Source organism: Peromyscus maniculatus, chromosome 10 (genome assembly GCF_049852395.1).
Source record: "Peromyscus maniculatus bairdii isolate BWxNUB_F1_BW_parent chromosome 10, HU_Pman_BW_mat_3.1, whole genome shotgun sequence".
Classification (NCBI taxonomy): Eukaryota; Metazoa; Chordata; class Mammalia; order Rodentia; family Cricetidae; genus Peromyscus; species Peromyscus maniculatus.
In genome coordinates, this window is record NC_134861.1 from 7,411,453 (window position 1) to 7,439,083 (window position 27,631).

Sequence of the window (27,631 nt, forward strand, 5' to 3'; positions counted from 1 at the left end):
TGAGTTCAAAGCCACCCTGGACTACATGAGATTGGCTCAGGAGAGAAACAGAGCCAGGCAGTGGTGGCACACACTTTTAGTCCCAATACTTGGGAGTCCCATGGCTTTAATCCCAGCACTAGGAAAGCTGAGACAGGAAATGACATGACTGGGCAGAGAAAGGTATATAAGGCGTGAGGAGAAGGGAACTACAGGCTTTTCGGCAGAAGCCTCCCTTTCGGCTAGAGGCCCTTTCGGCTGGAGCTCTTTCAGGCTGAGGAGTTGGTGAGGTGAGAGGTGGTGGCTATGGCTCACTCTGCTTCTTAGGTCTTTCAGCTGTCACCCCAATATCTGGTTCCCGCTTTTGTTTTTTTAATTAAAAGACCTTTAGAAATTCATGTTACAATCTAATCAACACGGTTTTATATTTAAGAACTTTTTTTTTTCCAGCAGGGCAGTGGTGGCACATGCCTTTAACTCCAACACTCTGGATGAAGAGGCAGGTGAATCTCTGAGTTTGAGGCCAGCCTGATCTACAGAGTGAGTTCCAGGACAGCCAGGACTACACAGAGAGACCTCGTTTTGAAACATCAAAACCAAAAGGAGAAAGTAACTTTTTTCATTTTTATTTTATGCCTATGATTGTTTGCACGCATAGCTGTATACCATGTTCATGCAGTGCCTACAAAGGGCAGCAGGTCTCCTGGGACTGGAACTACAGGGGTTTGTGAACTGGCAGTTCATGTGGGTGCTGGAGGTGCTGAGAACCAAACCCAGGTCCTTTGGAAGAGCAGCCAGTGCTCTTACCTGCTGAGCCATCTCTCCAGTGGCTGCCCCACCATTTTACAGTTTTTGAAACAGGGTCTCACTGTGTAACCGGTGTTGACCTCAAATTCATGATCTTCCTGCCTCACTCTCCCAAGAGCTGAGATTACAGCCATGCCCATGATAATATAGTTTTTCTGTTATTAAAAAAACAAGATCAAACCAGAATACTCTCATGACCTTGAAATAATCCAAATCTTGTTTATTTAAAATGTTAACGTTTTACTTTTCACGTTTAAGTCTTTAATTCACATGAATTTGTTTTCTGTGCAGTAGGGGTCTAATTTCACTTTTGTTTATTTATTTATTTATTTATTTATTTATTTATTTATTTATTTATTTATCTGAGACAGGGTTTCTCTGTGTAACAGCCCTGGCTGTCCTGGAACTCTCTCTGTAGAACAGGCTGGCCTCGAACTCACTGAGATCCACCTGCCTCTTCCTTCCGTGCTGGGATTAAAGGCATGTGCCATCACCAACTGGCCAATATCACTTCTTTTCCCAGTGGTTATCTGACTTTGTAGCAGTTTGTCAAAGAGCAAGCCATACCATCTCCTCCCATCTCCCCAAAAGCAACACGTCCTCAACAGACCAGGTTAATGTGTGTGCCGGCCGGTTTTGTGTCAATTCCCTGTTTGCAGACTTTTTCTATACATCTCTATTTCTTTAGAAATATTTTGGTCATCACATACTGGTAGCTAAGCAGGTTTCTATTTTACATAGGTCTGAATATTTTATTAGAAAATAGGAGATGTGTTGCAGCTCATCTGCTCTTTGCCCTCTTATCAGGGTACAATTTGTAAAAGGCTCAAGTTTCAGATTGAGTCAGCTCCCAGCAACCACAGCCCTCAGGGTAAAGGACAAATTTTAGTACAAAATGGAACCTTCACAATCCAGCAAGCATTGGGGATTATGTTAGACGTGGAGTAGTGCAGGTTTAGATCAAGCTCATTTTACAGACGAGAGCTGTCCAGTTCTCAGTGCCACTATGGCTTTGTGTGGTTTGTCAAGCCTCACGCGCCAGCCCTTCTCCCTGCTCCTTTAAGACCATGGCCTCAATCTCTCGATCTGCTCTCCGTCGCTGATTCTCTGCCGCCTGCTATTTGATTCTATTAAGAAACGCAGACTCGGAGGAAGATATAACATAGCCTTGGCTATACCGTGGGTCCATCAGCTCAGGCCCTACACCTCCCTCGTTCCTGCCTTTCTCAGGTCCTGCGACTACCCAGCACCTGTCTCCACTGACAACCTGGCAAGCTCTCCGGAGCCTTCTGCTGTCAGGGAACCGGCTGCATCTCAGCATCCTCCGCCGCCTGCCCTAGGGTTCTCAGGGACCACTAGGGGGTGCGCGGAGCTGCCAAGCACGCAGCTCCCTCTCCCGGCGCCCCGCCCCCGCCGGCCGCGGCTCCGCCCCTACCGGCGCCCCGCCCCGTCCGGCGCGGCCTCGCTCTCTGTTCTGCGGGAGCCTGGGACCCCCCCACCCCACGGCCTCGCCAGCTCTTCGGTCCGACTATGGGCCCTGCCGATCGCCCCGCGCTGAGGTCGCCACCGTCGCCGCCACCTCCTCCATCGCCGCCGTCACCGCTGCTGCTGCTGCTCCCCCTGTTGCCTCTGTGGTTGGGCCTGGCGGGGCCCGGGGCCGCGGCGGATGGCAGCGAGCCGGCGGCCCGGGCGGGGCGGGGCGGAGCCCGCACGGTGCGAGTGGACGTGAAGCTGCCGCGGCAGGACGCCCTGGTTTTGGAGGGCGTCAGGATCGGCCCTGAAGCGGACCCCGAGCCGCTGCTGGGCGGCCGCCTGCTGCTGGTGAGCTCAACCCTGCCAAGACATGCCCATGACCAACCACGCATAGACAGGGCTCCCCAGAATCCGTCTTCATCCTTGACAGCCCAGAGCCGCTCTTCCTGGCATTCAGGATTTCACAGACCTGAGATCCACATGCCCCTTCCAAACTCATTCCCACACCCTGACCTTGCAACCCCTGTCAGACCCTGGCTGCCTCTTCCGCTCCCCTTGCCTCCCTCTTCTCGTGGCTCCTCACACAGATGGACGTCGTGGATGCTGAGCAAGAGATACCTGTAGACGGCTGGATTGCAGTGGCATATGTGGGCAAAGAGCAAGCCGCCCAGTTCCACCAGGAGAATCGAGGCAGTGGCCGGAAGGCATGTCCCAAGGCCCTGGTCCAGCAGGTGCAAAGGGTTTTTGGAGGGAAGGGGAGAAAGGAAATGCTTTCATAACGTCTACTGGAGCCAGGCTACCAGGTGGCCTATGAGGAGCCTTCCAGAGAAGGCCTGGCTTGAGTCAGGAGACCCCGCTATGGAGCGTCAGAGCAGTGTGATGGGGAGGTGGAAGATGTGCTGAGGAAAGAGGACCTGTTCTCAGAATACATGATTGGAGTCAGCAAGGGTGGGGAGAATGCTTTGCCAGGACTAGGGCAAATGACAAGGTTTTTTGGATCCTACAGAACGGGAGGAATGGACGTTTCACACATACATGATACTGTGCAAATTTCTTAAAATCACAGATATTCCTTATGTAACTATGGTATCCGAAATTAGGAAAGTTAACATCTCTAAAATACTGTAATCTGCGTCTCATAATTCAAATTGCCTCAGTCCACAACCATCGGGTGTTACCTTTGGCTGTCAAATCTCTTCAGCTTTAGCTTTGGCTTGGCTTGAGGGAGCTTAGAGCTAGTCTATCCAGCGGTCAGGCTCCTGAGCGTGGGGGGGCCACGGGGAAGGCAGGTGTGGCAGCTTCTCCCCTTCCATTTTCTCTTGCAGATGCGCCGTGCCCTCTTCCTGGGGGCCTCTGCCCTGCTTCTCCTCATCCTAAACCATAGTGTGGTCCGAGAGGTAAACTGGAATGGGCTGTGAGGGTGAGCAGGTAAGGGGACAGGGGACCAAAGCCTGCTGACCTCCCTGTCTCCCGCAGCTGGACATATCTCAGCTTCTGCTCAGGCCAGTGATTGTCCTCCATTATTCTTCCAATGTCACCAAGCTGTTGGAGGCACTTCTGCAGTGAGTTGGGTTTGCTTTAGGTGGTCTGCTGCCTGGTGCTGTGGGTCTCTGAGTCCAGTGGGCACTTGGGGAAGAGGGTATCTCTGGAGAAGGCCTTTACCTGACCTGTTAGCCCTAAAACTACTGTCCAAGATTGAAAACAGGGGAGGAGGTGGGAAGGAAGAGGCAGGACCTGGGAAAAGAGTTGCCCTATGGACAGAGGGACCAGCCCAGCATGAGGAAGCTGGATGCCTGGTTGACAGGCTGTCCCTTGGTCTGGCTGGGTGAGAGCCAGGAAAGGCCTGGGAGCCGAACCAGAAGGCCTGCGACGACAATATCCTGGGGTACCCACCGCAGAACCAGGTAGATGAATCTGGGCCTCCCTTCCCAAGGGTCCTTCTCTCTGTCCTCTCACCCCCTCATCCCGTGATTCCTCCTCTCAGGAGGACCCAGGCTACTGCTGAGATCACCAGTAGAGAGTCCCTGTCAGCCAACATCGAGTGGAAATTGACATTGTGGACCACCTGTGGCCTCTCCAAGGACAGCTACGGAGGCTGGCAGGATTTGGTGTGCCTGGGAGGTGGTCAGGCTCAGGAGCAGGTAGGTGCCAGTGGATCCTAGGGCTGGAGGCTCGGGTGGGGACAAACGTATGCCTTAAAAGGACAACCCTGCATATCTTAGAGCTGACTACTTAGTGACATGGTACAGTGGACACTGAGGGGACACTTGGCCTAGGGTCGTGGGCAGTGGTAGCTGCTGATGTCTTGTTGCCCTCTGCACGGGAGTCTTCACAGCTCTGTATGTGTTCCGTTTATTTTCCATTGGGGAAGAACCCAGGGCATGTACATGCTGAGAAGTGTTCTCCTGCAGAGCTTTACCCGACTGCTCCTTTATTTCTAGTCTTATTTCCAAGTCCCGGCTCCCTTGCCTTACTCACCGGCTCCCGTATGCCCCTGACCTCCTGCCTCTGGGCCTTGCCCTGTCGGCCCCTGGTGTTCACTCCCCTTTTCTCTGACTACACGAGTCCTTGGATGGTGGAACTTTCTCAGCTCACCCCACCTTCCTGCTTTGGACCGTCTCCCCCTAGTCCTCTGCTCACAGCCTTTCTCCATCTGCTCAGTCAGAGCTGCGCTTTGCCAGACTGTCTCGGCATTCTTAGGAGATCCAACCTGGTATGTTGGAGAGAGTGACTTTGTGTCCACGTATCCTAGTGTTTAGCTTCCAAGAGTTCAATCCACAGCATTTCTTGAACCCTGGGCTGTATAAGTTGGGGGGAGGAAGACATACCCTGTCTCCTAGTGTGCAGCCTCCAGTAGTTCATGACAAGGACCGCACTGAATGATTTGAAGTCAGACAAGTTAAAACCCTGGCTCCTAAACCATAGCTGAACAACCCGAGGCCAAGTGTTTTCATTGCCCTCACACGCACACTCTCTGACGCTGGGGTGGACCGCACAGACCTCTGGGTGAAGGAGGCATCTGGTGAGGGGCAGGGGGAAAGGCAACATCTGGGAGAGGAGCAGGCTGGGAAAGGGCCTGATGGCCTGGAGGTGAGACTGTACAGTGTTTAGGACAGGCTGGCAGGGAACAGCTGCGAAGGAACTGCCAGCCAGGTTGGGGGTGGCCACGGCAGATGAGGCGTCCAAATGATAGCTGCCCTGATGAACAGTGGACGCCAAGCGCTGCCCCAGGTCCAGCTCCCACCCTGAGCTGGGAATCAGGAAGCTGTGCTGAACAGCACCTTGGCTGACTTATTGGAGGGGCCCTGCCTGTCCTCTTCCTGCCTTGGGCTTCCAGCCGGGTGCTTCAGAGCCCAGCTTCATCGTGACTCTGCCTTGGTGGCCATTCAGCACGCCTTGCTGCCCGGCCTGCCCCAGTGTAGCACAGGACACAGCCCAGTTGCCCCAGCCTGGGCTCTGGCTGGGGAGCAGATAGATACCGTCCTTCTGTAGGAGTGAACCACAAACCCTTCCAGGTCATAGCAAACGCACCTGAGCCCAACCTAGTGCTCCAGAGTTTCCTGGAACAGGTGCCACCACCCCGCTGTGATTAGAGGGGAGAGGGAGAGGATTATAGACGCCACTAAGGGATGACTCCAGTGCTTTGACCCCAAGCAAGGGCTACTTTCACAACCCCAACCTGGTCTAGGATGGTGGCTTTCTGTCTGCTTGCTTTAGTACCCCTCCCCTGCTGGGATGGGAGTTGAACCCGTGTTAGAAAGAGCAGTCCCAGGGAAGTACCAGACTTGCATAAGACTGTTAGGATGTCCCACCCTGTATGCTGTGACAAAGACAGAGCTACTGAGAAGCTGAGTTTTTAAGTGACGGTGTTTATTAGTTACAGCACAGCTAAGTTCTGTGGGAAACAGCGCACCTGTGTGGGAGAGCCCATGTGGCTTGCTTACTCTGCCTCCTCAGTTTCATCCCACAAAGACGGAGGCTACAATGTGGCCATGTCAGACTTTGTTCTCAGGCACTGAAAGGGCCTTGACGACTACCCAGGGCAGCATCAAGGCAGCCCATGGTCAGTGGGTATTAGGAGGGCTGGGCAGGGGGCATACTCACCCTGCGGGGCGGGGTGTGCTCCTGGAACAGTAGGCCAAAAGTGTTGAAAGGCCAAGGGCAAGGGCAAACAGTTTTCAAGAGGGGGGGATGGGGCAGGGCGTGGACATGACGAGGGAGAAGACAGTGAAGGAGGGCATGGTGTTGTCAGATTGCCGCACGAGTCCCTGGATGGGGCTGGGGTCTGTGTGCTGGTGGTTGGAGAGAGAAATGATCGCAGGATAGAGGCGTACCAGCGTCTGCAGCTTCAGGGCTGAACGTCAGCTTAGATTGGGGGGGGGGGGGGGATGGTAGAGACTGAGAACATACCAGGAGGAAATCTACACTGGGAACAGAGTAGCAAAGGACTAAGGACAGATGTGGCTCCGCGCAGCTGGGGCAGACCCTGAGAAGCATGTGGGTAGGTGGGGTGGAGCCTGCAGAGACAGGCCCTCCGTGCATGTCACCTGCATTGTTACCAGTGTTCCTGGGGGTGGCGACTCCTGGGGGACGCATGTGGAGCCGCCCCAGAGCCCCCGACATCCTCTTCCCTCCCCAGAAGCCCCTGCAGCAGCTCTGGAACGCCATCTTGCTTGTGGCCATGCTCTTGTGCACAGGCCTTGTGGTTCAGGCCCAGCGGCAGGCATCAAGACAGAACCAGCAGGAGCCTGGAGGCCAGGTGGGAGCCGGATTGTGGAGGCCCTGGTGCCCACAGCCCTTGGGCCTGCAAGACTGTGGCCATCCTTTTCCCACAGGGGGATTTGTTTAAGCGCCGCGTGGTTCGGAGACTAGCATCCCTCAAGACCCGGCGCTGCCGGCTGAGCAGGACAGCCCACAGCCTTCCAGAGCCCGGCACTGAGACTTGTGCTGTTTGTCTAGATAACTTCTGTAACAAGCAGGTTAGTGCCTGGGCAAGGTCAGCCACCAGCTGACCTGTGGCATCCCAGATCCTGCTCCTGAGACCCTCAATACTCCAACCAGGACCTTCTTCCGGTCCTCATTATGGCTAACATAATGGGGAAGGCCCAGGAGTGCTCAGCGCTTAGCCCAGGCCAAGGGCACGGGTCTAGATCTGATCTAGAGCCTGTGCCCCTCCCCCACCCTGTAGTGGCTCCGGGTACTGCCCTGTAAGCATGAGTTCCACCGAGACTGCGTGGACCCCTGGCTGATGCTACAGCAGACCTGCCCACTATGCAAGTTCAATGTCCTGGGTGAGCATCAGGGGCAGGGGAGTCCTGGGCTAGCCGCCAGCCCCACCTGATCCCTCTCCCTGTTCTTCTTTCTCCCCTACAGGGAACCATTACTCAGATGACTAACTGCCCAAGTGGAGTTTCTACACTTTGGGATGGACCCTTCCCAGCCTACACTACAGGATAGTAGGTTGGACAGATCAACTAGCCCTATGGGCAAAGTCAAGACCCCGCCATACCCATGGTGGATAGGAGGGACTCACAGCCCCAGGCTGAAGCCACAGAGCCAGGACCCATCAGGCAAGGAGAAATCATTAGAGCCCTTCTCTGCAACCTTGGGATATCTGTCTGCTCTTATAGGCAGCTCCCAGAACCCGGAGGGAAAGAAAACATGGCCACTACATCTGTCTCCAGCATTCTGGGGCTTCTGTGATTGAATTTTATGCTATTTATTGGGGGATAGATTGAGGGAAAGATGTGTGGCTATGGGACCCGCTGGCATGACCCCAGGCTATAGCTTGGTCAAATCAAAGGTATAATGTTCAAATGAACCTCCTCCACTACCTGCTGCCTGTCCAGCCGGACGACTCCAGTCTGCCTGGGACCAGAGGCCTTAGAAACCATCTAGTGCTGTATTTCTTGGTTGGGCTAAATGTTACTGACCAGGATACTTGAAGCCACAGAATATATGTGGTGCATCTGCCAAGGGCATCGTTTAAAAAAACATTTGGGTAGGGAAGTTTTAATAGAAAAATAAACATGGAATATATTTTAACATAAGACATAAAATCTGTGCAGATGTTTTAAGATGTTAAGCAAGAGATGGGTATGTGGTGGTATATGCCGATAGTCCCAGAAACCTGGAGGCAGAGGCAGGAGGATTAAGAGTTCAAGGCCAGCTGGGCCTAATGGCATACCCCTTTCATCCCAGGACTGGGAAGGCAGAGGCAGGTGGATCTCTGAGTTCGCGGCCAGCCTGCTCTACAAAGCAAGTTCCAGGACAGCCAGGGCTACACAGAGAAACCCTGTCTCCAAAAACCAAAAGTTAATTAATTAAAAATTAAACAAAAAAGTTCAAGGCCAAACTGGGCTACTGGGCAGTCCATGCAATCTCTTTGTAGAAGGGAAACCAGAGGATCAGGAGTTCAAAATCATCCTCGGCTGCATAGTGGGTTTGAGGTCAGCCTTGGCCCCTCCCCAAAACAATCAAACAAAATAGCAGTCCCCTTGGCTTCTCCTGCTTGGAGCAGGGAGAATTCTTACAGTCCTCAAAACCTCGCATTCCTCTGCTGCGAGAGCATACCTTGCGTAATCTTTACAACATTGACTCTGAGAAGCTTAACCCCTGTGAGTAAGTTATATCAAACGGCCTGCAGACGAGAAAGGCAAGGCTGGGGCATGGCTCACTGGTAGAGCACTTGTCTAAGATGCACAAAGTCCTGTTGGATTCCCAGCACTAAACGGTGACAAGACAATGAAAAAGCATCAGGTCAGCACAGGAGCCCATGGGAAGCAGAGGCAAGTCAGAGACTGGAGGGGGATCTGTGTGGGAGACATACATTCTCTGCCTCCCCCCCCCTTTCTCTCTGTCTCTCCCTGTCTCTGTTTCTCCTCTCTGTCTCTGTCTCTCTCTCTCCAGGGTCTATATGTAGCTCTTGCTGTCCTGAAGCTTGCTTGCTCTGTAGCCCAGGCTGGCCTCAGACTCACAGAGATCTTCCTGCCTCTGCCTCCTGAGTGCTGGGATTAAAGGTGCGTGCCACCACCACCTGGCTCTACTGCTTTCTTGAAGACAGGCGGTACAAATCAGAAACCAGGCTAGAGCAGCGTGGCAATGGGGACCTCAGCCCCAAAGCCTGAGCCTAAGGATCAAGCTCTGCCACAGCCAGGAGTTTGTCAGAGGACTCTTCCCCAGAGTGTTCTAAAGGAGACATTTTGAATGATACCTTGATTTTTGACCTCTGAGCAGAGGACCTGGCCAAACAAACTGGACTTCTGAACTTTTTATTTGTTTCCTGTTGTTCTCTATTTGTCTGTCTGTCTGTCTATCTGTCTGTCTGAGTCAGGTCCTCCCTATACAGCAAAGGTTAGCCTTGAACTCTCAATCCTCCTGTTTGGGAAGGAGTCAGTGGAGGCCTGGGATGCTCAGTGGGAACAGGGCCTCTCTCAGGGAGCTGTGTCCAAAGCTGGCTCTCCCTGGCAGAGTGACTCAGAGCATCCGGTTTCCTCCAGAAACCCTGGGCTGTCAAGAGACGGAGTTGGGAGACCTGCCAACGCCAGCTCACTGCACATCCGGCTTCCTTTGGCTCTTCACTGTAAACTGAGGCACTCAACCTGATGGCCTCCTCATCACATAATAAATAATGCCACCTAGAAGGCCAGCAGAGTGTGACCTGAGAAATCCTCAGTAAGAATTTAGAGCCTGTCCTTCACAAACAAGGGGACTCCAGGCAGGCTAATGGCTTGCTTTAGAAAAATGACCACTGTGTGCATGGTGTGGCTGGTACATCCTTGCTTAGTGCCATGTCACCCTGAACTGGGTGAGCTCTCAAGTCTAATGCTCAGCAAACCATGGCTGGCTAAGGTGTCCAAAGGCCTGGGCTTACCTTCGGTGGCTTTGTGAGCCTTTGACCTCTAGGACCGAAGAGGGACCTCTCTGGTGTCCCTAATGGCAGCGAGCTCCTTGGTGAGCCACCTGGTGCCCTTGGGGCCTGCACCAGATGCAGAACCAAGGTGGAAGGCAAAGTACTGCTGTTCCCTGCCTGCCTTGCTGGACCAGAGACAAGGTCATGGCCTCTGGGTCCTTGTTTCAGATGCATCCTCACACCCCGAGCCCTACCCTAAGTGCTGGTCAGAAAACCCAGGGGTACCCCTCAAGCCCTTTCTATGGTGCTCTCTGTGTGCTCTCCCATAGTGCCTGTTAGGATGGAGACAGGAAGCTCCCACTCAATGGCAGGCCTCTATTGGCCAGTGACCTGCCTGGTGGGATCATAGAAGCCTTTGTCCAACGAAGAGGGAAGGTCTGTTCCCCCAGCTCAGCCACGCTGAGGCCAAGATCGCTGTGGGCAGATGGCTGGGGCTTTTATTCCACGGGAGATTGCTAGCCACCTGCCCTCCAGCCCTGCCCCTGCTTCGGGTTATGTGGGCCGCTCCTGGGGCTGATAGGTAGAGCCAGCCTGACCTCGGTTCGGTGAGAGTTTCCTCCTGAGCCTGGCCAAGGCCCGGATGGGGTTCTGGGTGCAGTTGGCTGAATAGGTTCTGTCTTCCAGAGAGGCTTTGCTGGGCCAGCTGCTGGGCTGCCGAGAGGGGGATGCTCGGGGCCCGCCTGGATGGGTTCTGCCTGTACTGCTTGTCCGGCTTCCAGAAAACTGCCGTCTGCCCATGGGCCTGAGGGAAGACAGGGACACCAAAATTCCCTGTGATCAAGGGGACCCTAGCACTTATCTGACCGACCTCAAGAAAAGCCTTACTCACCCTGGGGATGTACTCTGTGCCTGGGCTGAGGTTATCTCTCCCTGGGTGTCCTTGTAGGGAGGGGGCCAGAGCTGGCCCTGCGGGATCATCTGCAAAGAAGGTCAAGTTCATCAGGGCCCAGGAGCCCCTCCCTGAACTGCAGAGAGTGTCAAGATGGAGGGGGAGGCAGAATCCCCAGGCAAGCCCTCAGGTTCTCTTCACTAAGAGGCAGGGCTTGCGAAGCCATCCAAGGGCCAACCTAGCTGCGAAGCCTTGGACAGGTGATATATATTGACTCCGGAAGGAAAAGAATGAGGGGCTGTAGTGGGATTGTGAGCTGGAAGGCTCTGTCTTTCATAGTCTCATACCTTTTGACATATGGAAGAAGTTTTTCAAGTGTGGCCTAAAGCCACATGCCATGAGGCAGGTTCTCATGGCAGTCTCAAATCCTGCCTGGTAAGGACCCCTTCATATACCCAAGCCCCCCAAAGGCTCACTTTGAGGCCTCCCTGTTGGGCCACCTCTCGGATTTTGGTCAGCATGGACTGGAACCGCTTGTTCTCTTCCTGTAGGACCTGGATGCGGATATCATTGGCTTGCATCTGCCTCTCCATGTCATGGGTGACATTGCTAGAACCTGCAAAGACATTTGGGGCGCGACATCACTGGGCCTGCCTCTTGTGTCCAGTGGGACAGGACAGAGGCTGGGGAGGGGCAGCACCCAGGCATCCCATCACAGCTTCCTCTGGAGGCTCTTGTCCCTTCCTGTAGCCACCTACTGTAAAGGTGACATTACATTTTAGAATTGGTGAGCCCTCCAACTGCAGGTTTGGGTAGTGAGTAAAAGAATGGATCTTATTGAAGGTCACCTGTCTTTGGTCTGTCAGAGGGGTACTCTAGGTTGTGCAAAGGTACACTGGGGTTCACGTCACAGGAAGTCATCATGTATGTTCTTCCTTTCACGGTGTGGGGTTGATAGATGCCAGCTCCCAGCCCTACACACCTGAGCAAGTCGCCCGCCCATGCTAGATCTCAGTTTCCCGCTTCATAAGAAGGTTGTTGGGCTGGAGAGAAGGTGCAGTGAATGAGAGGACCGGGGTTCAACTCCCAGCACCCACATAGCAGCTCACATCCATCTAACTCTGGTTCCAGGGGATCTACCCCGTCTTCTGGCCTTCAGGCACCAGGAACCAACACAGTACATAGACATATATGTAGCCAAAACATCCACACACCAAAAAAAAAATTTTAAAATGTTTGTAGGGCTGGTGAGATGGCTCAGCAGGGAAGGAAAGATGCTGAAACCCAGCCTGACCACGTGAGTTTGGTCCTTGGACCCATATGGCAAAAGGAGAGAACCAACTTCCACAGCTGTCTTCTGACCACACTTGCGCCGTGGCAGGTGCACACACACACACAATGTCCAAAACCGGTTGTTAACAGGAATCCAGGTTAGCCTCCTGAGGCAGCCGTGGGCAGAGGAGGCGTGGCACTCAGTGCTCAGGAGTGAGCGACCACACTGTGAGCAGCTGAGCTACAGTGGATCTCGGATAGCTCTGGGGAGGGCGCCATCCACCCCAGGGCCTCAGAGACTGCCTGACAGGATCCTGTGCCAGTGGAGGCGCCCTGTGCTCCTACCCATGGGGTCCAAGACACTGAACAGCCAGGAGAAATGGCCTAGAAAATGGTCCCACGGTGGTATGACACCAGGAAAGGAAACCTGGGGAAGTTGAACAAGGACTGACGTGTGATGTCACAGATAACTAGGGCAGTTGTTCTCAACCTGTGGGTTGTGACCCCTTTGGGGGTCAAGTGACCCTTTCACAAGTGTCCTATATCAGATGTCCTTCATATCAGATAGTCACCTTATGCTTCATAACAGTAGCTGAATTCTAGTTATGAAGTAGCAGTGAAAATAACTGTATGGTTGGGGGTCACCACAACATGAGGAACTGTATTAAAGGGTCCCAGCATTAGGAAGGTTGAGAACCGCTGTACTAGGGTGAAAGGTGCAGTCACTTTGCCTTTGGGTTTTTGTGTGCTGTCTCCACAGAGAGGAGAACAACATAGGGAACCCTGTGGGTCATGGCGGCTCTAGAACACAGCTCACCCTCCTGCCCCCCCCCCCCCCCATCTCCTCTTGCTGAGGGCGAGAACAGTACCGGGTCCCATCCAGGCCCCGCCCCGCCCCGCCCTCAGCAGTACCCCAGGCCCCGCCCCGCCCCGCCCTCAGCAGTACCCCAGGCCCCTACTGTGGGTCTGGGCCTCCGTGGGCTGGTGCAGGTCTGGGAAGGCCACCAGCAGTCGTTCCCGCTCCTTTAGCTCCTCTAGCTCCCGTCGCAGCTCGGAGATGGTCAGCCTCAGGTCTGTAGTTTCCTGCTCCAGGTCCTGCTTCTCCTGCTGCAGGCTCCGCAGCAGCTCCTGGGGCAAAGGCGAGCTTAGTCCTGGCTCTGAGCTCCCTTGGGGACACACGGGCCCAGGGACACTCTAACGGCAGGTTAGAGGCTCCTCAGCGAAGAGGGCTGCACCCCCCCCAGCCCACCGCACCTGCTGGGCCTGCAGCTGGCACTGTCCCTGTTCCCTGTCGCTCTGGAGACTCTTCAGCTGCTCCTCCAACTCTGCCCGCTGGACCTCGGCCTCATCCAGACTTCCCCGCAGCTCTTCCCGCTCCTGGTCCAGACTGTCCAGCTGCTGGAGCAGAGTCCTCTGCTTGGCCTGCAGGGACTAAATGGGAATGGATAGTCAGGGCTGATGAAAGGATGCTGGAGCCAAACTAGCCATCTGGGACTAAGGAGGCTGCGGGGTGGTGGCTAGGACCCTCTGCTCTGTTTGGGTGCACACAGATGTTTCACTGCAGAAGTCAGGCAGCAGGCAGACAGTCATTCAGTCAGGACACCGCCAGGACCCACTATTCCGAAAGCAATTGGATGACCCACTCATCCAGCTCCCACCCAAAGGATTCTGGGAAACAGGCTTTATTTCTTTTCATCAAGTCTCTGGTGTCACATTTGCCTCTATCATTGAGACCCAAATATCCTGGCACCCATTGGCTCTGCCTCTCGGTAGCTGTGTGGCCTCAGGGCAACTTCTTTAGCCTCACCACGCCTCAGTTTCTCCATTCATAAAATGGAGCACATCGGGAGTATCTACCTTCTCCTATCGTGAGAGGGAACAGGGGTAAGAGGGCTGCAGAGGCTGAAGCCCAGTGCCTGGATTGTAGGCCTCACCTCCTGATGACGGACCATGCTGTCGACTCGGGCCTTCTCCTTGTCCAGCTCTGTGCTGGCCCAGCGGATCTGCTTGCCAGCTCCATCCAGCCGCCCTGCCAGCAGCTGCACTTGCTCCTCCAGCTGCTGCACTTGCTTCTCAGCGGCCGCCCTGCGCTCACCTTCCTCCTCCAGCCGCTGGGCCTTTGCCGCTGCAGGGTTGGGTGAGCAGATAGAAAAGGGATTGGGTAAAGGAGCTCTGAGTGAGAATCTCTGACTGGACTAAGGGGAGATCACATCACAGATCTGAAGCCCAGACCACAGCATGGGGCCCTGGACCCCCTGAGGTGGGTCTGGACTACAGACGGCACTTTCTGCCCACTGAAGTTGAGACTCCAGCTTGGACCATCACCAACAGTACAGTCAGAATCTTTCTCCTATGGTTCCCACTGTCTGCCCTAGAAGCTTGGAATGGAAACGGAGGTCCATGTCCAGCTATACAGTGAGTTGGCGATGTGGATGGGGTCACACAAAGGGGCGTCTTACCCATGGCCTGCATGGACTTCTGCTGCTGCTTCAGGTCTCCCTCCAGAATGGCCACCTTTGTCTTTAGGTCACACGTTTCTACGGCAGCCAAGAGAGAGGCCTTTCAGAGGATCACTTGGGCCTATGGCCTTTAAGGCCAGTGCACCCTGTGGAGTGGAGGCAATCATCCAGTGTGCAGGGGCTGCTTGAGAGAGGCCTGGGGTAATCCTAGGAGGCCTGGGGCCCTGGCGTGCTCCACTGGCTGGCTGCTGGATTACCTAGGCCTCTCTGGACCCAGTGATCTACATGGAGGCAATGGAGAGGCTCAGAAAGGACATTGACTACTTGCCCTAAGCCCTCGGCTGGTAACAGTGGGCAACGGTACCTTCCTTTTGCCCAAGAGCTTCTACTAAAGCCAAGAGGAGCTGGGGCTAAGGGGTCTCCCTGCAGGTACCTTTAGTGACCACCAGGAGAGAATGATGGATTAACACCCCAGCCCTCTCCCCTTCTGATGGACAAGTCTGAGGCTCAGGTGCTACCCAGACCTCCAGTACTCCCGAAGGAGACAGCGCCAGCCGCTCACAGGGTTGCCAGCTGGATGCCTACACCCTTCTTGCTGCCTTCCTTCCCTGGAACTCTTGCCCGCTCCCCAACCAGGGTTTCTTCCATGCAGACTATCAGGACTCGAAGCCTGGTCTCTGGGGGGGAGGAGGGATGACCGTCCTGAGGTTATGGCAGGGTCTGGCCTCTGGGGAGTAGACCTGTGAGCAGCTGGCGCCTGTCCTGCTCGCACTTGGCCAGGCTCCGCTCAGCCTCCTCTGTCTGCCGCTGTCGCTCTCCTTTCTCCTGCTGCAGGGCCTGCTCCAGCCTGCCCACCTGCTTCCGTAGTCCATCCTTCTGCCCCTCAGCCTCTTCCAGCTGGGTCCTGAGGGGCCCCACAAGCTGGGTGAGGGCCCCCACGTGCTTACTGAGCCGAGTCAGATCTTTGCTCTGCTCTGCTGCCCAGTGGCCCACGGTGGCAGCCGGCAGTGGCTTCAGCCCCATGCTGTCCTGCACCAGCTTCTGGAACTGGCCCAAGGACGAAGGCAAGTTTTGGCTCTGACACAGGCTGATGACCACCTTGCCCACCTCCCACAAGCTGCCCTGGACACTGGTGCAAGCATCACAGGGCACCAAGGCTGTCTCAATGGTCTGAGAGTGGACGCTCTTGGTTTTCTCAGAGGTCCCCGCCGGGCCCCGCAGAGAGACTCTGACAGGGATGCTCTGTAGCCCTTGGCAGATCATGGGCAAGCCTGCCACTGGGGAAGGAGGCTTGATGAACTTGGCAGTCATGCCTTCGGGGCTCCTGGCTGGTTCACCCTTGGCCGTGGGCTTGGCGATAGGAATCTCCCCTTGGTTTGCTCTTTTCTGGGGTCAGGAAAAGAAAGGGAAGGCAGGTGAGAGAGATGGGCGTGAGAGGTAAGCAGTTCCCCGGAGATGTTGGTGACAGCCTTGCCCAGTGCTCAGACCTTCAGATGTTGTGTGGCACCCACACAAATCACAGAGAACCTTCTCCCTTTCTCTGTGACTCAACCCAGCCCTGGCCTCCTGCTCCGCCCCCAGGCTTTACATGGTTAAATGTGCATGGTACTGGGAGGGTAATGGTGGCAGTTACAGCGAATTCTTACTGCGCTCTTGATTGCGCTCAGGCCACTATAACCACTCTGTTTTAGACTCCTCTCCCTCACAGTGATGGTGACCTTCCTAACTGGGTGACTGTGAGGATTATGGGATAATCTGTTATCAAATGGGGCTCATATAAAACCCGTTGTATAGATAAACAAACATTCAGAGTGGGAAGGCATTTCCCAAAGTCCCACTGTGTAAATAGCAAAGCCAGGGAGCCAGACTTGACCCCCCAAGGCCTGCTTTCTTAACTGCTAAGCCCATGGGACTTGAAGGGGAGGTTCTAGAATTTGAATGCTCCAGCTGGGCAGTGGAGAGCCCGCGAAGGACACAGTGCATGCAGTGACAGTAGGAAGCCAGAATTGTAACAGTATGTGAGGGTGACCATAGTCAGGGGCCAAGATGACCCACCTGGGGGACTGCCTGCTGGTAGAGCATGCCCAGCCTCAGCAGGTTGCTCCAGAAGCGGCGTACTGTGAGCCCCACAGACATGCATGGTCCTGCTGCTCGGGTAGGAGGCATCATCTGCTCCAAACTGAGGTTTTCCAGGTAGCTGGCACAGCTCTGAAGCAGCAGCAGGAGCCTGTGGGCAGAGTTACTAGGTGGGCTGGGGCCAACGCTGGTGCTAATACAGTCTTCATACAACTGGAGGCTTTGAGCTCTGGGGGACTGACCTGGACACCAAGGGCCTAGAGGGAGTCCGTGTCAGCTTCATGCTCAAACCGGGGGCCACCTCCTATCCCGTGCCCTCATCCTAGTTGGAAGTACTTTCTGCTTCGTGGTTCCCCACTTGACCAAGAAGCTGAGGGAAGGCAGCTTGGCTCAGAAAGTTCTGGGGGAGTAGCACCCTACTTTAATAAGAGGAGCCCAAAGTCACAGGGTAAGTAGGGCCGGGCAAGGGCATGTGCACGTTTTCCTGGTTCCTGTTGGGGGGGGGGCGGTCAGCCTCTGTGACAATTGGGACTTGGGGTACAGACAGCTAGGTCTCTTTAAGCCAACCTCCAAGTTCAAGTTTAGAGTCAAACGAATGCTAGGGAAAGGGGATGCTGGAAAGTGTGCCTTGGCATGGCCAAGACTTACCTTACAGGCAGAACTGTACGTTTGCAACACATACATGGAAGGAGGTAGGGGGTGGCAGGAGGCCCGAGGCCTGGAGGAGGAGGTACCCACTGCATGACCCTCTGGGCCACGCAAACAGTAACACTGGGGAATCAGGACACAGCAGGGAATTCAGCAGAGCAGTCTGGGTTCTCAGACAGCCACCTGTGGTGGGGGATGCTGTGATACGCATAGCCTTAGTCATGGTTCCACCATTGACATGTCCTGAGCCTCCAGAATGTCATACTGTGGGCTAGAGGCCACGGCCTTCCCGCTAGGGTTCCCAGGCTAAGCTTAGATTCAGTGGCCTCTCGCAGGAGTTACTTTTATACACAGCAGTCAGCTCTACACAAAGGAGGCCAGTACTAACTCGGAAGTAGACCATCCTCAGCCAGGGAGGGTGGGGGAGGTGTGTCAGCAACAGCTTTACAGGAAGGAGGTGAGTGACTGGGACCTTGGTGGGTGAAGGGGTGCTCTGCTGGAGCAGGAAGGGCTTAGCAGGGCAGGCCTAGACGCCTGCTTGCTCTGGGAGAGGAAGTGTTCCGTACTCACACCCATCCAGCCCTTCGGAAGATGCAAACACTGCTTTCATACTCAAGACTCCTCCAAGCCTTACAGGAGTACTCTGTCTTTTCTATCTCTAGACAGGTCAGTCCTCAATGTTTCTGATGCCCATTGGTCCCTGACAGCTTTGCTGGCATGAACGGTCTTTGAGTGCCAGAAGCCCGGGTTGTGTTCCCACGAGGAAACTTTAATGAGAGTGTAGAGATGGTGGGGCGACAGGGGAGCAACTGGGCTCTTCCTAGCAGGGCCAGGGGTGGGAAAAACATCCTCCGCCCTGTTTCCTGCCTTGTGAGGCACAGAGGGAACATAGCCCACAAAATGCCAGAGCCTGGGATGAGAATGCTAAGCAGCAGCTGTAGTGTTCCTGACACACAGAAACCTGAGGTGACAGCAGGCAGAGCTGTGGTATTGTGGGGACCAACAGCACAGGACAGAAGCGGGGTAAGGACAAGAACTCCCTGAGGTAGACGGGCTAGGGCAGCATAGTACAGCACACAATAGAAAGTGGGGTTACTCTGAGGGTCCTGAGTTGTGGCCCCTGACCTGTATAGTCAGTCCAGGGTTGACCGTTGTTCCCCATGTTGTCAGTGTGTCTAGAAACAGCTCCTACTGGTGCAAGGGGCGGGTTTGGCCCAGGCCTTACCTGTCAATGACCAGCTCCAGCAGCACAGCGTGGGACAACTGTGTGAACTCAGGGTCACCTGGCACATGGTCGTAGTGCTCCAGGAGGGCCACCATATCAAGATCACAGGCCAAACGGTCAGGGAACTTCCAGGATGGGAAACGCACAGGCCCAGCCCGGGAGAACACTTCCACAATGGTGCCCTGCAGGTCGGTGAGGTCCTTGCGCAGGCTGTCCATGCAGGCCTGGCTGCCCAGCAGGTGTGCCATCCCCACGGCTCCTGGGGCTGAGTGAGGAACCACGGTCAGCCAAAGTGATGTGGCTATTGCCTGGAGAACCTTATAAACCCCCTGACCTGTCTCGGTATTCCAGATCCCAAATCCACCTCTGATTTTAAGGAGAAATCCTGAGTGACAGGCCTTTTAGAACCTGGTTCTGGATGTCTCGGCCAGCCTCCCTTTCACCTACCCAGCCCTGGGGCCACCCTCCCTCCAGAGAACCTGTGTGGCCCAGGCCCCCTTGCTATATGGAGACAGGAAGTCTTCTACCTGTAGGGAACTGAGGAAGCCATGAATAAGTGAAGTCCTAAATGAATGGATGCTATTGATATGGGCACAGTAACATCAAGGACTCCAGAGCCTCAGCCCAGAGGGAAATGGCAAAGCCTTCCTTGGGGTACTGAGTGCCAGTGTTGACAGTATATTCAGACTATACCCACCATAGCTTTCTCCCCCTGAATGTTTACAGCCTGAGTATGGCCTCCCTAATGAGACTGTGCCTACCAAGATTAGCTAAACTGTAGTTGAAGTTTCTCTCCTGTGTCTTGCCAGGTCCCGTGGTCCCATAGTCCCACCGCCACTCAGACCCAAATGAACACACCGAGGCTTAATATTAATTAAAACTGCTCGACCATTATTAGCTCAGGCTAACTACTAACTAGCTCTTACACTTAAACTCAGCCCATTTCTGTTAATCTATATGTCGCCACATTCTCCTTGGCTTTACCTGTGTGTCATTACATGCTGCTCCCTAGATGGTGTCCTGGCATCTCCTGACTCAGCCTTCCACTTCCCAGAATTCTCCTTGTCTGTTTAGCCAGCCTATACTTCCTGCCTGGCTACTTGCCAATCAACTTTTTATTTATCCACCAATCAGAGCAACACATTCACAGCATACAGAACATCCCATAGCACTAAACCTGTCTCCTTGATCCACCTATATACCATAAGCCCTGCCTCCTTGTGTGTCTATAAGAACCCTGCCTCCTTGTTCAGCTGTATGCAATAACCTTGCCTCCCTGTCCAACTCTATGAACACGCTGGGCTCCTGGGATACTGCCGTTTCTCCATCCTAAGCCCAGCTTTCCTTTATGCCTGTCTTTTCATCACACGCTGTCTCTGCTCCCAGGCAGGGCCAAGTCTGGAGTCATGCTAGATACGCTATCTACCTTTCCCTCTGACACAGCCAAAACACATCATAGCTTCAGCATGACAGGGAATGCTAGGCTCCACCCCACCTTACCATCACCGCACCCCTACCATCACCCCACCCCTACCATCACCGCACCCCTACCATCACCGCACCCCTACCATCACCGCACCCCTACCATCACCCCACCCCTACCATCACCGCACCCCTGTAAACACATGGACTGTGCCCTCTGAGCTCATTACTGTATGACCTAGTCACCAAGTCTGAGACCTGGGGCTAAAAGTGCTGGGAAACTCAGAGGGGTGCTGGGGTCTGGAGTGGACTCTGGGTTTCCCAGAGGACTAGTTCTGCCCTTACCTCTCACAGATGTCTGCCCATGAAGCTGGAGTGACCGACTATGTCCACCTCTTGGACTCGGCTCTGAGGTCTGGGGCTCGTGCCGCTGCCTGGCTTTCTGGCTCTGGGCTTCCTGGTTCAGGTGTAGGGCTGGCCGCAAGCGGCCCTCCCATCCCTAGGAATGGATACACAACAGAGTGAGTGAGCACACAGGACGGCTTCCTAGGAGACTGCGTGGAAGCTGCCTGCCTACAAGAAGACATGTCCCAGGCTGGAGGAAGGGGATGAGGAAAAAGTGTACATGGGGAGTATACATGCCTTCAGCCTGACCACAGGAGTGCTACTCCCCCCAAATCTGTCCCCTTTATATATAACTGGAACCCAGAGAAATCACTCAGGCAGCGGGAGTTCTTAGTCTCCTCTCTTTCTTCCATCCTTAGGCCATGCTGCTTCTAGAACAGCCATGTCCAAAAGAAGTATAATGCAAGGAATGGGGGCTTGGAAATGGAGAGAACAGCAGAAGCACAGAGCTCGCTTTCCTTTCCCCTCGCCGTTCCCTGGAAAGGTTGCAAAACTCAGGGACACTGACTCCCCTCCCTTCTTCACTGAAGACCTCACATGATAGGCATCCTGTAGAAAATAAGGATATCACAGGAGAGTGAAAAGAAAGATCTGGAGTCAGTGAGATGGCTCAGCAGGTAAAACATTTGCCACCCAAGGATGACAACCTGAGTTCGATTCTTAGAACTCAGATGGTACAAGGAGAACATCAGTTCACAAAAGCTGTCCTCTGACCTCCACACATGCACTGTGACACATGCATGTGTGTTTGCGTACATCAGCACATATTATAATAGCAAACAAGTACTTTTTTTTGGTTTTTGTTTTTGTTTTTGTTTTTTTTCAAGACAGGATTTCTCTGTGAAGCAGTCCTGGCTGTCCTGGAACTCACTCTGTAGACCAGGCTGGCCTTGAACTCACAGAGATCCACTTGTCTCTTCCTCCTAAGTGCTGGGATTAAAGGCGTGTGCCACCACTGCATGCACCACCACTGCAAGCTACAAGTAAAATTTTTTAAAAAGAAAAAAAATGCAACAGTCTCTTTTGGTTTGAATGTGAATTGTCTCCCACGGGCATGTGTATTGGTTGCTTGGTTGCCCACTGGTGAGCTGCGGAGAGGTGACTAGACCTGGAAGGTTTTGATGTAGTCAATGGGTTCATCCTCTCCTAGATATATAATACAATGGCATTACTGAGAGGAAGTAGAAAGTTGAAGGTGGGGCCTGGTATGAAGAAGAAGGCCATTGCAAGTGTGTCCCTGGGGGCCATGCCTTGCCCTGGCCCTTCCTGTTTTCCCTCTCTGCTTCCTGTCTGTCAAGGGGTGAAGAGCCTCCTCCTCCACATGCTCCTGGTCTCAGAACCAGAGAGCCAAAATGACTCCCCCTTTAAGCACCAAGAAAAGATGTCCTATGTGTCCCCTCTTTATCACTGTTCGAGCATAGACTTTTATCCTCCAATTATATATATAACTTTTACATGACTGTCCATAAAAATACAAAGATGTCCTGGTGTCTTTTGGGTCTTTGTTTCTGAAAGTTCCAAAACATGGAAAGTTATTTATTATTTATTTATTTTAAAGAATGTGGTGGTTTGAATGAGAATGGTCCCCACAGGCTCACATGTTTGGGTCCCATTTAATGTTACTGTTTGGGAAGGATTAAGGAAGTGTGGCCTTGTTGAAGGAGGTGTGTCACTGGGGATGAGCTTTTAGGTTTCAAAAGGCCCAGCCTGGATCTCCCTCTGCCTGCATCTTTCGGATCAGATATGGATTCTCAGCTACTGCTCCAGCATCATGCTGCCTGCCTCCACCATGATTCCCATCCGAATGATCATGGATTCAACCTCTGAAGCTGTAAGCAAGCCTTCAACTAAATGCATCTTTCTTTAATTTTTTTTTTTGTTGTTTTTTTGTTTTTAGAGATAGGATTTCTCCATGTAGTTTTGGTGCTTGTCCTGGATCTCACTCTGTAGAGGAGGCTGGCCTCGAACTCACAGAGATCCCTCTGCCTCTGCCTCCTGAGTGCTGGGATTAAAGGCGTGAGCCACCACCGCCTGGCTAAATGCATCTTTCTATAAGCTGCCTTGGTCATGGTGTTTCTTCCCACCAATAAAACAGTAACTAAGACAAAGCATTTAAAATTTTAATTATTTATCGTATTTTATGTTTATGAATGATTTGCCTGGAGGTATACAAGTGCAACATTTACCTACCTGATATCTTCTGGGTTAGAAAAGGACATCAGATACTCTAGAACTGGAGTTATCAGTAGTTGTAAGCCATATGAGGGTGCCGGAAACTAAACCTGGGTCCTTTGCAAGAGTAGCCAGTACTCTTAACCTCTGAGTAATCTTTCAGCTCTCATAGAAAAACTTCTATTAAATACATTTTTATGCCTTTCTATCTTTTTTTTTTTAATAGGGTTTCACTATGTAGCCTTAGTTGGTTTGGAGCTTGCCATATAGACTAGACTGGCCTCCAACTCAGAAATCCACCTGCCTCTGCCTCCCAAGTGCTAGGATTAAAGGTTTGTATATGTAGCTCTGCTTTTCTTTTTCTTTCTTCCTTTCTTTCTTTCTTTCTTTCTTTCTTTCTTTCTTTCTTTCTTTCTTTCTTTCTTTCTTTCTTTCTTTCTTTCTTCCTTCCTTCCTTCCTTCCTTCCTTTCCTTCCTTCCTTCCTTCCTTCCTTCCTTCCTTCCTTCCTTCCTTCCTTCCTTCCTTCCTTCCTTCCTGCTTTCTTGCTTTCTTGCTTTCTCTCTCTCTTTTTTGCTGTGGAATAATCCTCTTGTACACTGTAAAGATTTGTCACTCAAAATGCTTTAATAAAATGCTAATTGGCCAGTAGCCAGGCAGGAAGTATAGGCAGGGTGACCAAACTAAGGATGATAGGAAAGAGAAAGGCAGAGTGAGGAGTCACCAGCCAGATGCAGAGGGGCAGGAGATGAATGTGCCATGCTAATAAAGGTATAGCCATGTGGTAAAGCATCAATAGCAATATGAGTTAATTTAAATGTATGAGTTAGCTAATAACAAGCCTGAGCTATTGGCTAAGCGTTTACAATTAATATACGCCTCAGAGTGGTTATTTGGGAATAGGTGGTAAGGACAAGAAACTTCCATCTACACTTTCTTTCCTTCCTTTTTTAAACATCTGTCTTTCTAGTTTTAGGGATCTCAGTTATGAACCTTGTGATAAGTAAGTTAAAACATTACTTTCTCTCTCTGTTTTGTTTTTTTTTTTTTTTTTCAAGACAGGGTTTCTCTGCGTAGTTTTGGTGCCTGTCCTGGATCTCGCTCTATAGACCAGGTTGGCCTTGAACTCATAGAGATCTGCCTGGCTCTGCCTCCCTAATGCTGGGATTAAAGGTGTGCACCACTGCTACTTTCCCTTTCTTAAACCACTCAAAAGGAGTAAAAAGAAAGCTGGAGAGATGGCCCTCTTGCAGAATACTCAGGTTCGGTTCTCAGCACCCACAGATGTCAATCTGTAACTCCAGTTCCAGAGGATGTGATGCCCTCTTTTGTCTCTGCAGGCACTGAACACTTGTAGTACTGGGACATGCCTGCAGGCAAAACACCCTTATACATAAAACATAAATAAATCTTTTTAAAAAAGAGTGTAGAAAGAAAATTTATTTAGCCTAATATACTCAAGGCATTATTTCAACAAAAACTCAATATGAAATTGAGATTTTTGTTTATTTTTTAATTTTTTGAGGCAGGGTCTCACTATGTAGCCCTGGTTGTCCTGAAGCTCATTACACAGACCCGGCTGACCTCCAACTCACAGAGATCTGCCTGTTTCTCACCCTCCCACCCCCCCAACCCCCGCCTTCCCCCGAGTGCTGGGACTAAAGGTGTGTGTATTCATATTTGACTATTTACTTATTTGTAATTTGTTCATTTTTTAAGTGTAAGTGTGTCTGTGTGATGTTTGTGGGTGCCTATGGAGTCTACTGGTGTTGGGTCCCATGGAGCTGACAGTACAGGAACTCAGCCACCTGACATGAGTACTGGAATCCAAGTGGGTCTCCTGGAAGAGCAATACATGGTCTTAATCTCGGAGTCATCTCTACAGCTTGGCTATTAATTTTTTTAAAAGACATGCTTGTGCTGTCTTGTGGCCCACGCCTTTAATCCCAGCACTGGGGAGGCAAAGACAGATAGATCTCTGTGACTTCAAGGTCAGCCTGGTCTACAAAGTGAGTTGCAGGACAGTCAGGGCTAGAAAAACTCTGTCTTCAAAAATAGAAAAAAGAAGGGAAGAAGGAAAGAAAAAAGACAGTCTGTATATCCCTGCTGGCCTTGACTTTGAGGAGGCTGACCTTCAAACTCTGATCCCCATGCCTTTACTTCCTACGTGCTGTAATCACAGGTGTTCACCACTGTACCCTACAAGTGGTGGTGGAGATTGAACTCAGGGTTTTGTACACGCTAGGTAAACACTCTACTGATTCAGCTATATACCCCCAAGCCCTTGAACTTTTTTTTAAAAATGCATTTAGTCACAAAGTCCTGTGCTTATTTGACCCTTATGGTACACCCTCAATTTGTACCAGAGAATATTTCAAAAACATTAATTTTTTTTGTTTGTTTTTTGAGACAGTGTCTCTCTACATAGCCCTAGCTGTCCTGGAACTCACTATGTAGACCAAGCTGGCCTCAAACTCACAGAGATCCACTGCCTCTGCCTCTCAAGTGCTGGGACCAAAGGTGGCCCCACCACACTTAGCCCTATTCAAGTACTTGAAAGCCACATGGGGCTAGTGGTTACTGTGCGGTGCAGTACAGGCATAGAGGGTCGAATGCTATGTGTTCAACAATGGGATTGAACATCTACTACCTGCTAGAGTGAGGCAGGGCATGGTGACACAGGCCTGTAACCCTAGCACTTAGGAGGCTAAGACAGGAGGAATGCAAGTTCAAGGCCAGCCTGGGCTATGAAGTGAAACTTGGGAGGAAGGGGAGAGATCCTTCAGGAACCACTAACCGTATCTGAGTTTTCCTGCAAGGAGTGCTGCCCATAATACTCACATACAAACAGATACATTTGACTCATGCCTCCTATGTGTTGACTTGGCAACTGCCTCTGGTGAGACAGTGCAGCCCAAGAGATTTTATGTCCCTAAGGAGTGAAGTGCAGACAGGAAGGAAAACAACAACACGAAGCATCCTGGCTTTCTTTCCTGGGAAGGACCCGAAGGAAATAAAGCAAGCAAGAAGTCCCAATCTGGGGAGAAGCATGGTCAGGAGGCAAAGCACCTGAGCTAAAAAAAAAAAAAAAAAAAAAAAAAAGGATCTGTTACTAGGGCCATCTTGGATACCAATTCCCATGAGATTCTGGGTCAAAACACCAAGAATACTCTAAGTTAAGCAGACACTGTAGCTTGGTAGTATGGCACTTGCTTAACATGTATGAAGCCCTGGGTCAATCGTCAGCACCACAAACATGTATACACACAGGATATCCAAAGTTACTTTCTACTGATTCTTTTAAAAATAGAGCTCATGGGAGGACAGAGAGATGGCTCAGCAGTTAAGAGCACTGGCTGTCCTTCCAGAGGTCCTGAGTTCAATTCCCAGCAACCACAAGGTGGCTCACAAACATCTGTAATGAGATCTGGTGCCCTCTTCTGGCCATATTCTGCATATTATGTATGCAGAATACTGTATACATAATAAATCTTTTTTTTTTTTTTTTAAAGGGAGCTCATGCAGATTCATAGTGTGGTGTTTGGAGTGGACGAGCACACAACATGGAGTGTCTCTGTAATTCCTAGGTCTTGAGTGAACCTGAAGCAGACCACACAGGTGATGGCTCTAAGGGAAACAACATTGTCATTAGGAAGGGCAGGAGCCTTCCTCTCCATTTCAACACTCAATCCTCCCTCTCTCAAACAACTGACACCATGGTTTAAGACATGCTTATTTCCCAGCCAGTATGCCCACTGAGGTCCAGTCACCACTGAGAAAGTATTTTTGAAACTCTAAAAGCACCTACAATGGCAATTGCCAATCTCTGACCTGAGTGAGCTATTGCCTGGACCCCTTGGGACATGAAAGTGACACAGTGAAGACACAGTAATAAACATCAGATTAGTAGAGGAAAAAGACTATGGATTCTTCCCCCCCCCCTCACATACGGAACTCCCCCGCCCCCGCCCCCGCCGCCGTGAGTATGACTTCTTATTTCACGGTCTTCACCAGCAAATAGCTTGCTATAAGGAGCAAATGATGCAATACCTGTAGTGTTTGACACAGGATCTAGCTTGCAGTAAATAAATGTCCAACTGATCCTAACTGTCCCTATTCTACATGAATAACAATGAAATAACCAGCTACAGTGTGGATGGAAAGGGACCTTGGGAGTTTTGTTGCTGTCCCATTTTACAGGTGAAGCGAGTCAAGATGAGCTCAGAACCCTCTTTCGGCATTCCGGAGTTGGGAGAGGAGAGGGAATGGGGACCTAAAGGATCTCAAGAGAGAAAGGCCGGTGATTGGAGGCGTGTCTCCGGGAGAGGCGTGGTCTGCAGGGCCGCACAGGTGGGAGTTTGGGGAACAGCTATGATTGGAGGAGGTCGGGTTTGAGGGCGGGGCTATGGAAGTTAAAGGTGCAACTTACAAAAGAGGCCAGAGGGAAGAGACCCTAGGGAATTGCGGGCTTGGGCACTGTAAGACGGGGTCCGGAAGAGGTGGTGCTGAACAGAAAAAAAGGGGCTAAAGGCGTAGTTAAGTGGGACTCTACCGCAACAGGTCTAAGGGGAGGAAAATTCTTCAAAATGACAGGCCAAGCAGGAAGGAAGACCGGAATGGGGGCCCTGGAAGGTGCAGTCGCAGGGAGCGAGAAACCGGCCAGGGCCGCGAGGGGAGTTCAGCGGATGATGTAGAACGGCTCACCTGTCTCCGGCGTCGCAGCCTCAGCTCTGTGTCTGGCCGGCTCACAAAACTTCGCCCAGAGCGCCAGCGGCTCCTAGGATCCCTTGAAACCCTTAGCGGCGCGCCCAGGCCGCTGCCATGGCAACGGCATAGCGCGCCGCCCTGCCCTCGGGGCGGGGTGGGAAGTGCGCCGTGGCCAGGGGGCGGGACCGGAAGTGTGTTCACTGTCTTCCGCGGCTTTTCTCTCGGTCGCCGCCATCTTGCCATTGCG

At 52.3% G+C, this 27,631-nt stretch overlaps 2 protein-coding genes across 5 annotated transcripts; one reads left to right on the forward strand and one right to left on the reverse strand.

The window, feature by feature from the left end:
- Nucleotides 1–2,212: 2,212 nt before the first annotated feature.
- On the forward strand, nt 2,213–8,318 carry Rnf215 (ring finger protein 215). 4 transcript variants are annotated; one of them, XM_015991722.3, is made up of 9 exons: nt 2,217–2,607; nt 2,847–2,990; nt 3,585–3,656; nt 3,736–3,821; nt 4,244–4,400; nt 6,899–7,018; nt 7,095–7,238; nt 7,448–7,532; nt 7,633–7,773. In XM_015991722.3, the coding sequence occupies exons 1-9, from the start codon at nt 2,317–2,319 to the stop codon at nt 7,653–7,655; spliced, it is 1,122 nt and encodes a 373-aa protein (XP_015847208.1). In that variant the 5' UTR covers nt 2,217–2,316; the 3' UTR covers nt 7,656–7,773. The 4 variants fall into 4 exon arrangements, with proteins under 4 accessions (XP_015847207.1, XP_042141660.1, XP_015847208.1 ...); XM_006972939.4 differs by having other exon boundaries at nt 2,218–2,607; nt 7,448–7,550; nt 7,633–8,318; XM_015991721.3 differs by lacking the exon at nt 7,633–7,773 and having other exon boundaries at nt 2,213–2,607; nt 7,448–7,600.
- Ccdc157 (coiled-coil domain containing 157) lies at nt 6,109–27,627 on the reverse strand. Its single transcript, XM_006972940.4, has 12 exons — nt 27,382–27,627; nt 20,448–20,601; nt 18,681–18,945; nt 16,787–16,958; nt 15,472–16,117; nt 14,732–14,809; nt 14,207–14,397; nt 13,527–13,703; nt 13,232–13,400; nt 11,477–11,616; nt 11,001–11,089; nt 6,109–10,913 (listed from the first exon to the last, which is right to left on the reverse strand). The coding sequence occupies exons 1-12, from the start codon at nt 27,625–27,627 to the stop codon at nt 10,664–10,666; spliced, it is 2,577 nt and encodes an 858-aa protein (XP_006973002.4). The 3' UTR covers nt 6,109–10,663.
- Between the last annotated feature and the right edge of the window lie 4 nt (nt 27,628–27,631).

Bases quoted from the DNA above. Each gene is read 5' to 3' on its own strand.
- Rnf215 (XM_015991721.3), top strand. From the start codon at position 2,317: ATGGGCCCTGCCGATCGCCCCGCGCTGAGGTCGCCACCGTCGCCGCCA. The intron at 3,657-3,735 runs GTAAACTGGAAT...TGTCTCCCGCAG, and splicing joins ACCATAGTGTGGTCCGAGAG to CTGGACATATCTCAGCTTCT. The intron at 7,239-7,447 runs GTTAGTGCCTGG...CCCACCCTGTAG, and splicing joins ATAACTTCTGTAACAAGCAG to TGGCTCCGGGTACTGCCCTG.
- Ccdc157 (XM_006972940.4), bottom strand. From the start codon at position 27,627: ATGGCAAGATGGCGGCGACCGAGAGAAAAGCCGCGGAAGACAGTGAAC. The intron at 18,946-20,447 runs GTAAGGGCAGAA...TTCCTCACTCAG, and splicing joins TGGGCAGACATCTGTGAGAG to CCCCAGGAGCCGTGGGGATG. The intron at 11,617-13,231 runs GTAGGGGCCTGG...ATGTCTTTGCAG, and splicing joins CACGGAGGCCCAGACCCACA to GTTCTAGCAATGTCACCCAT.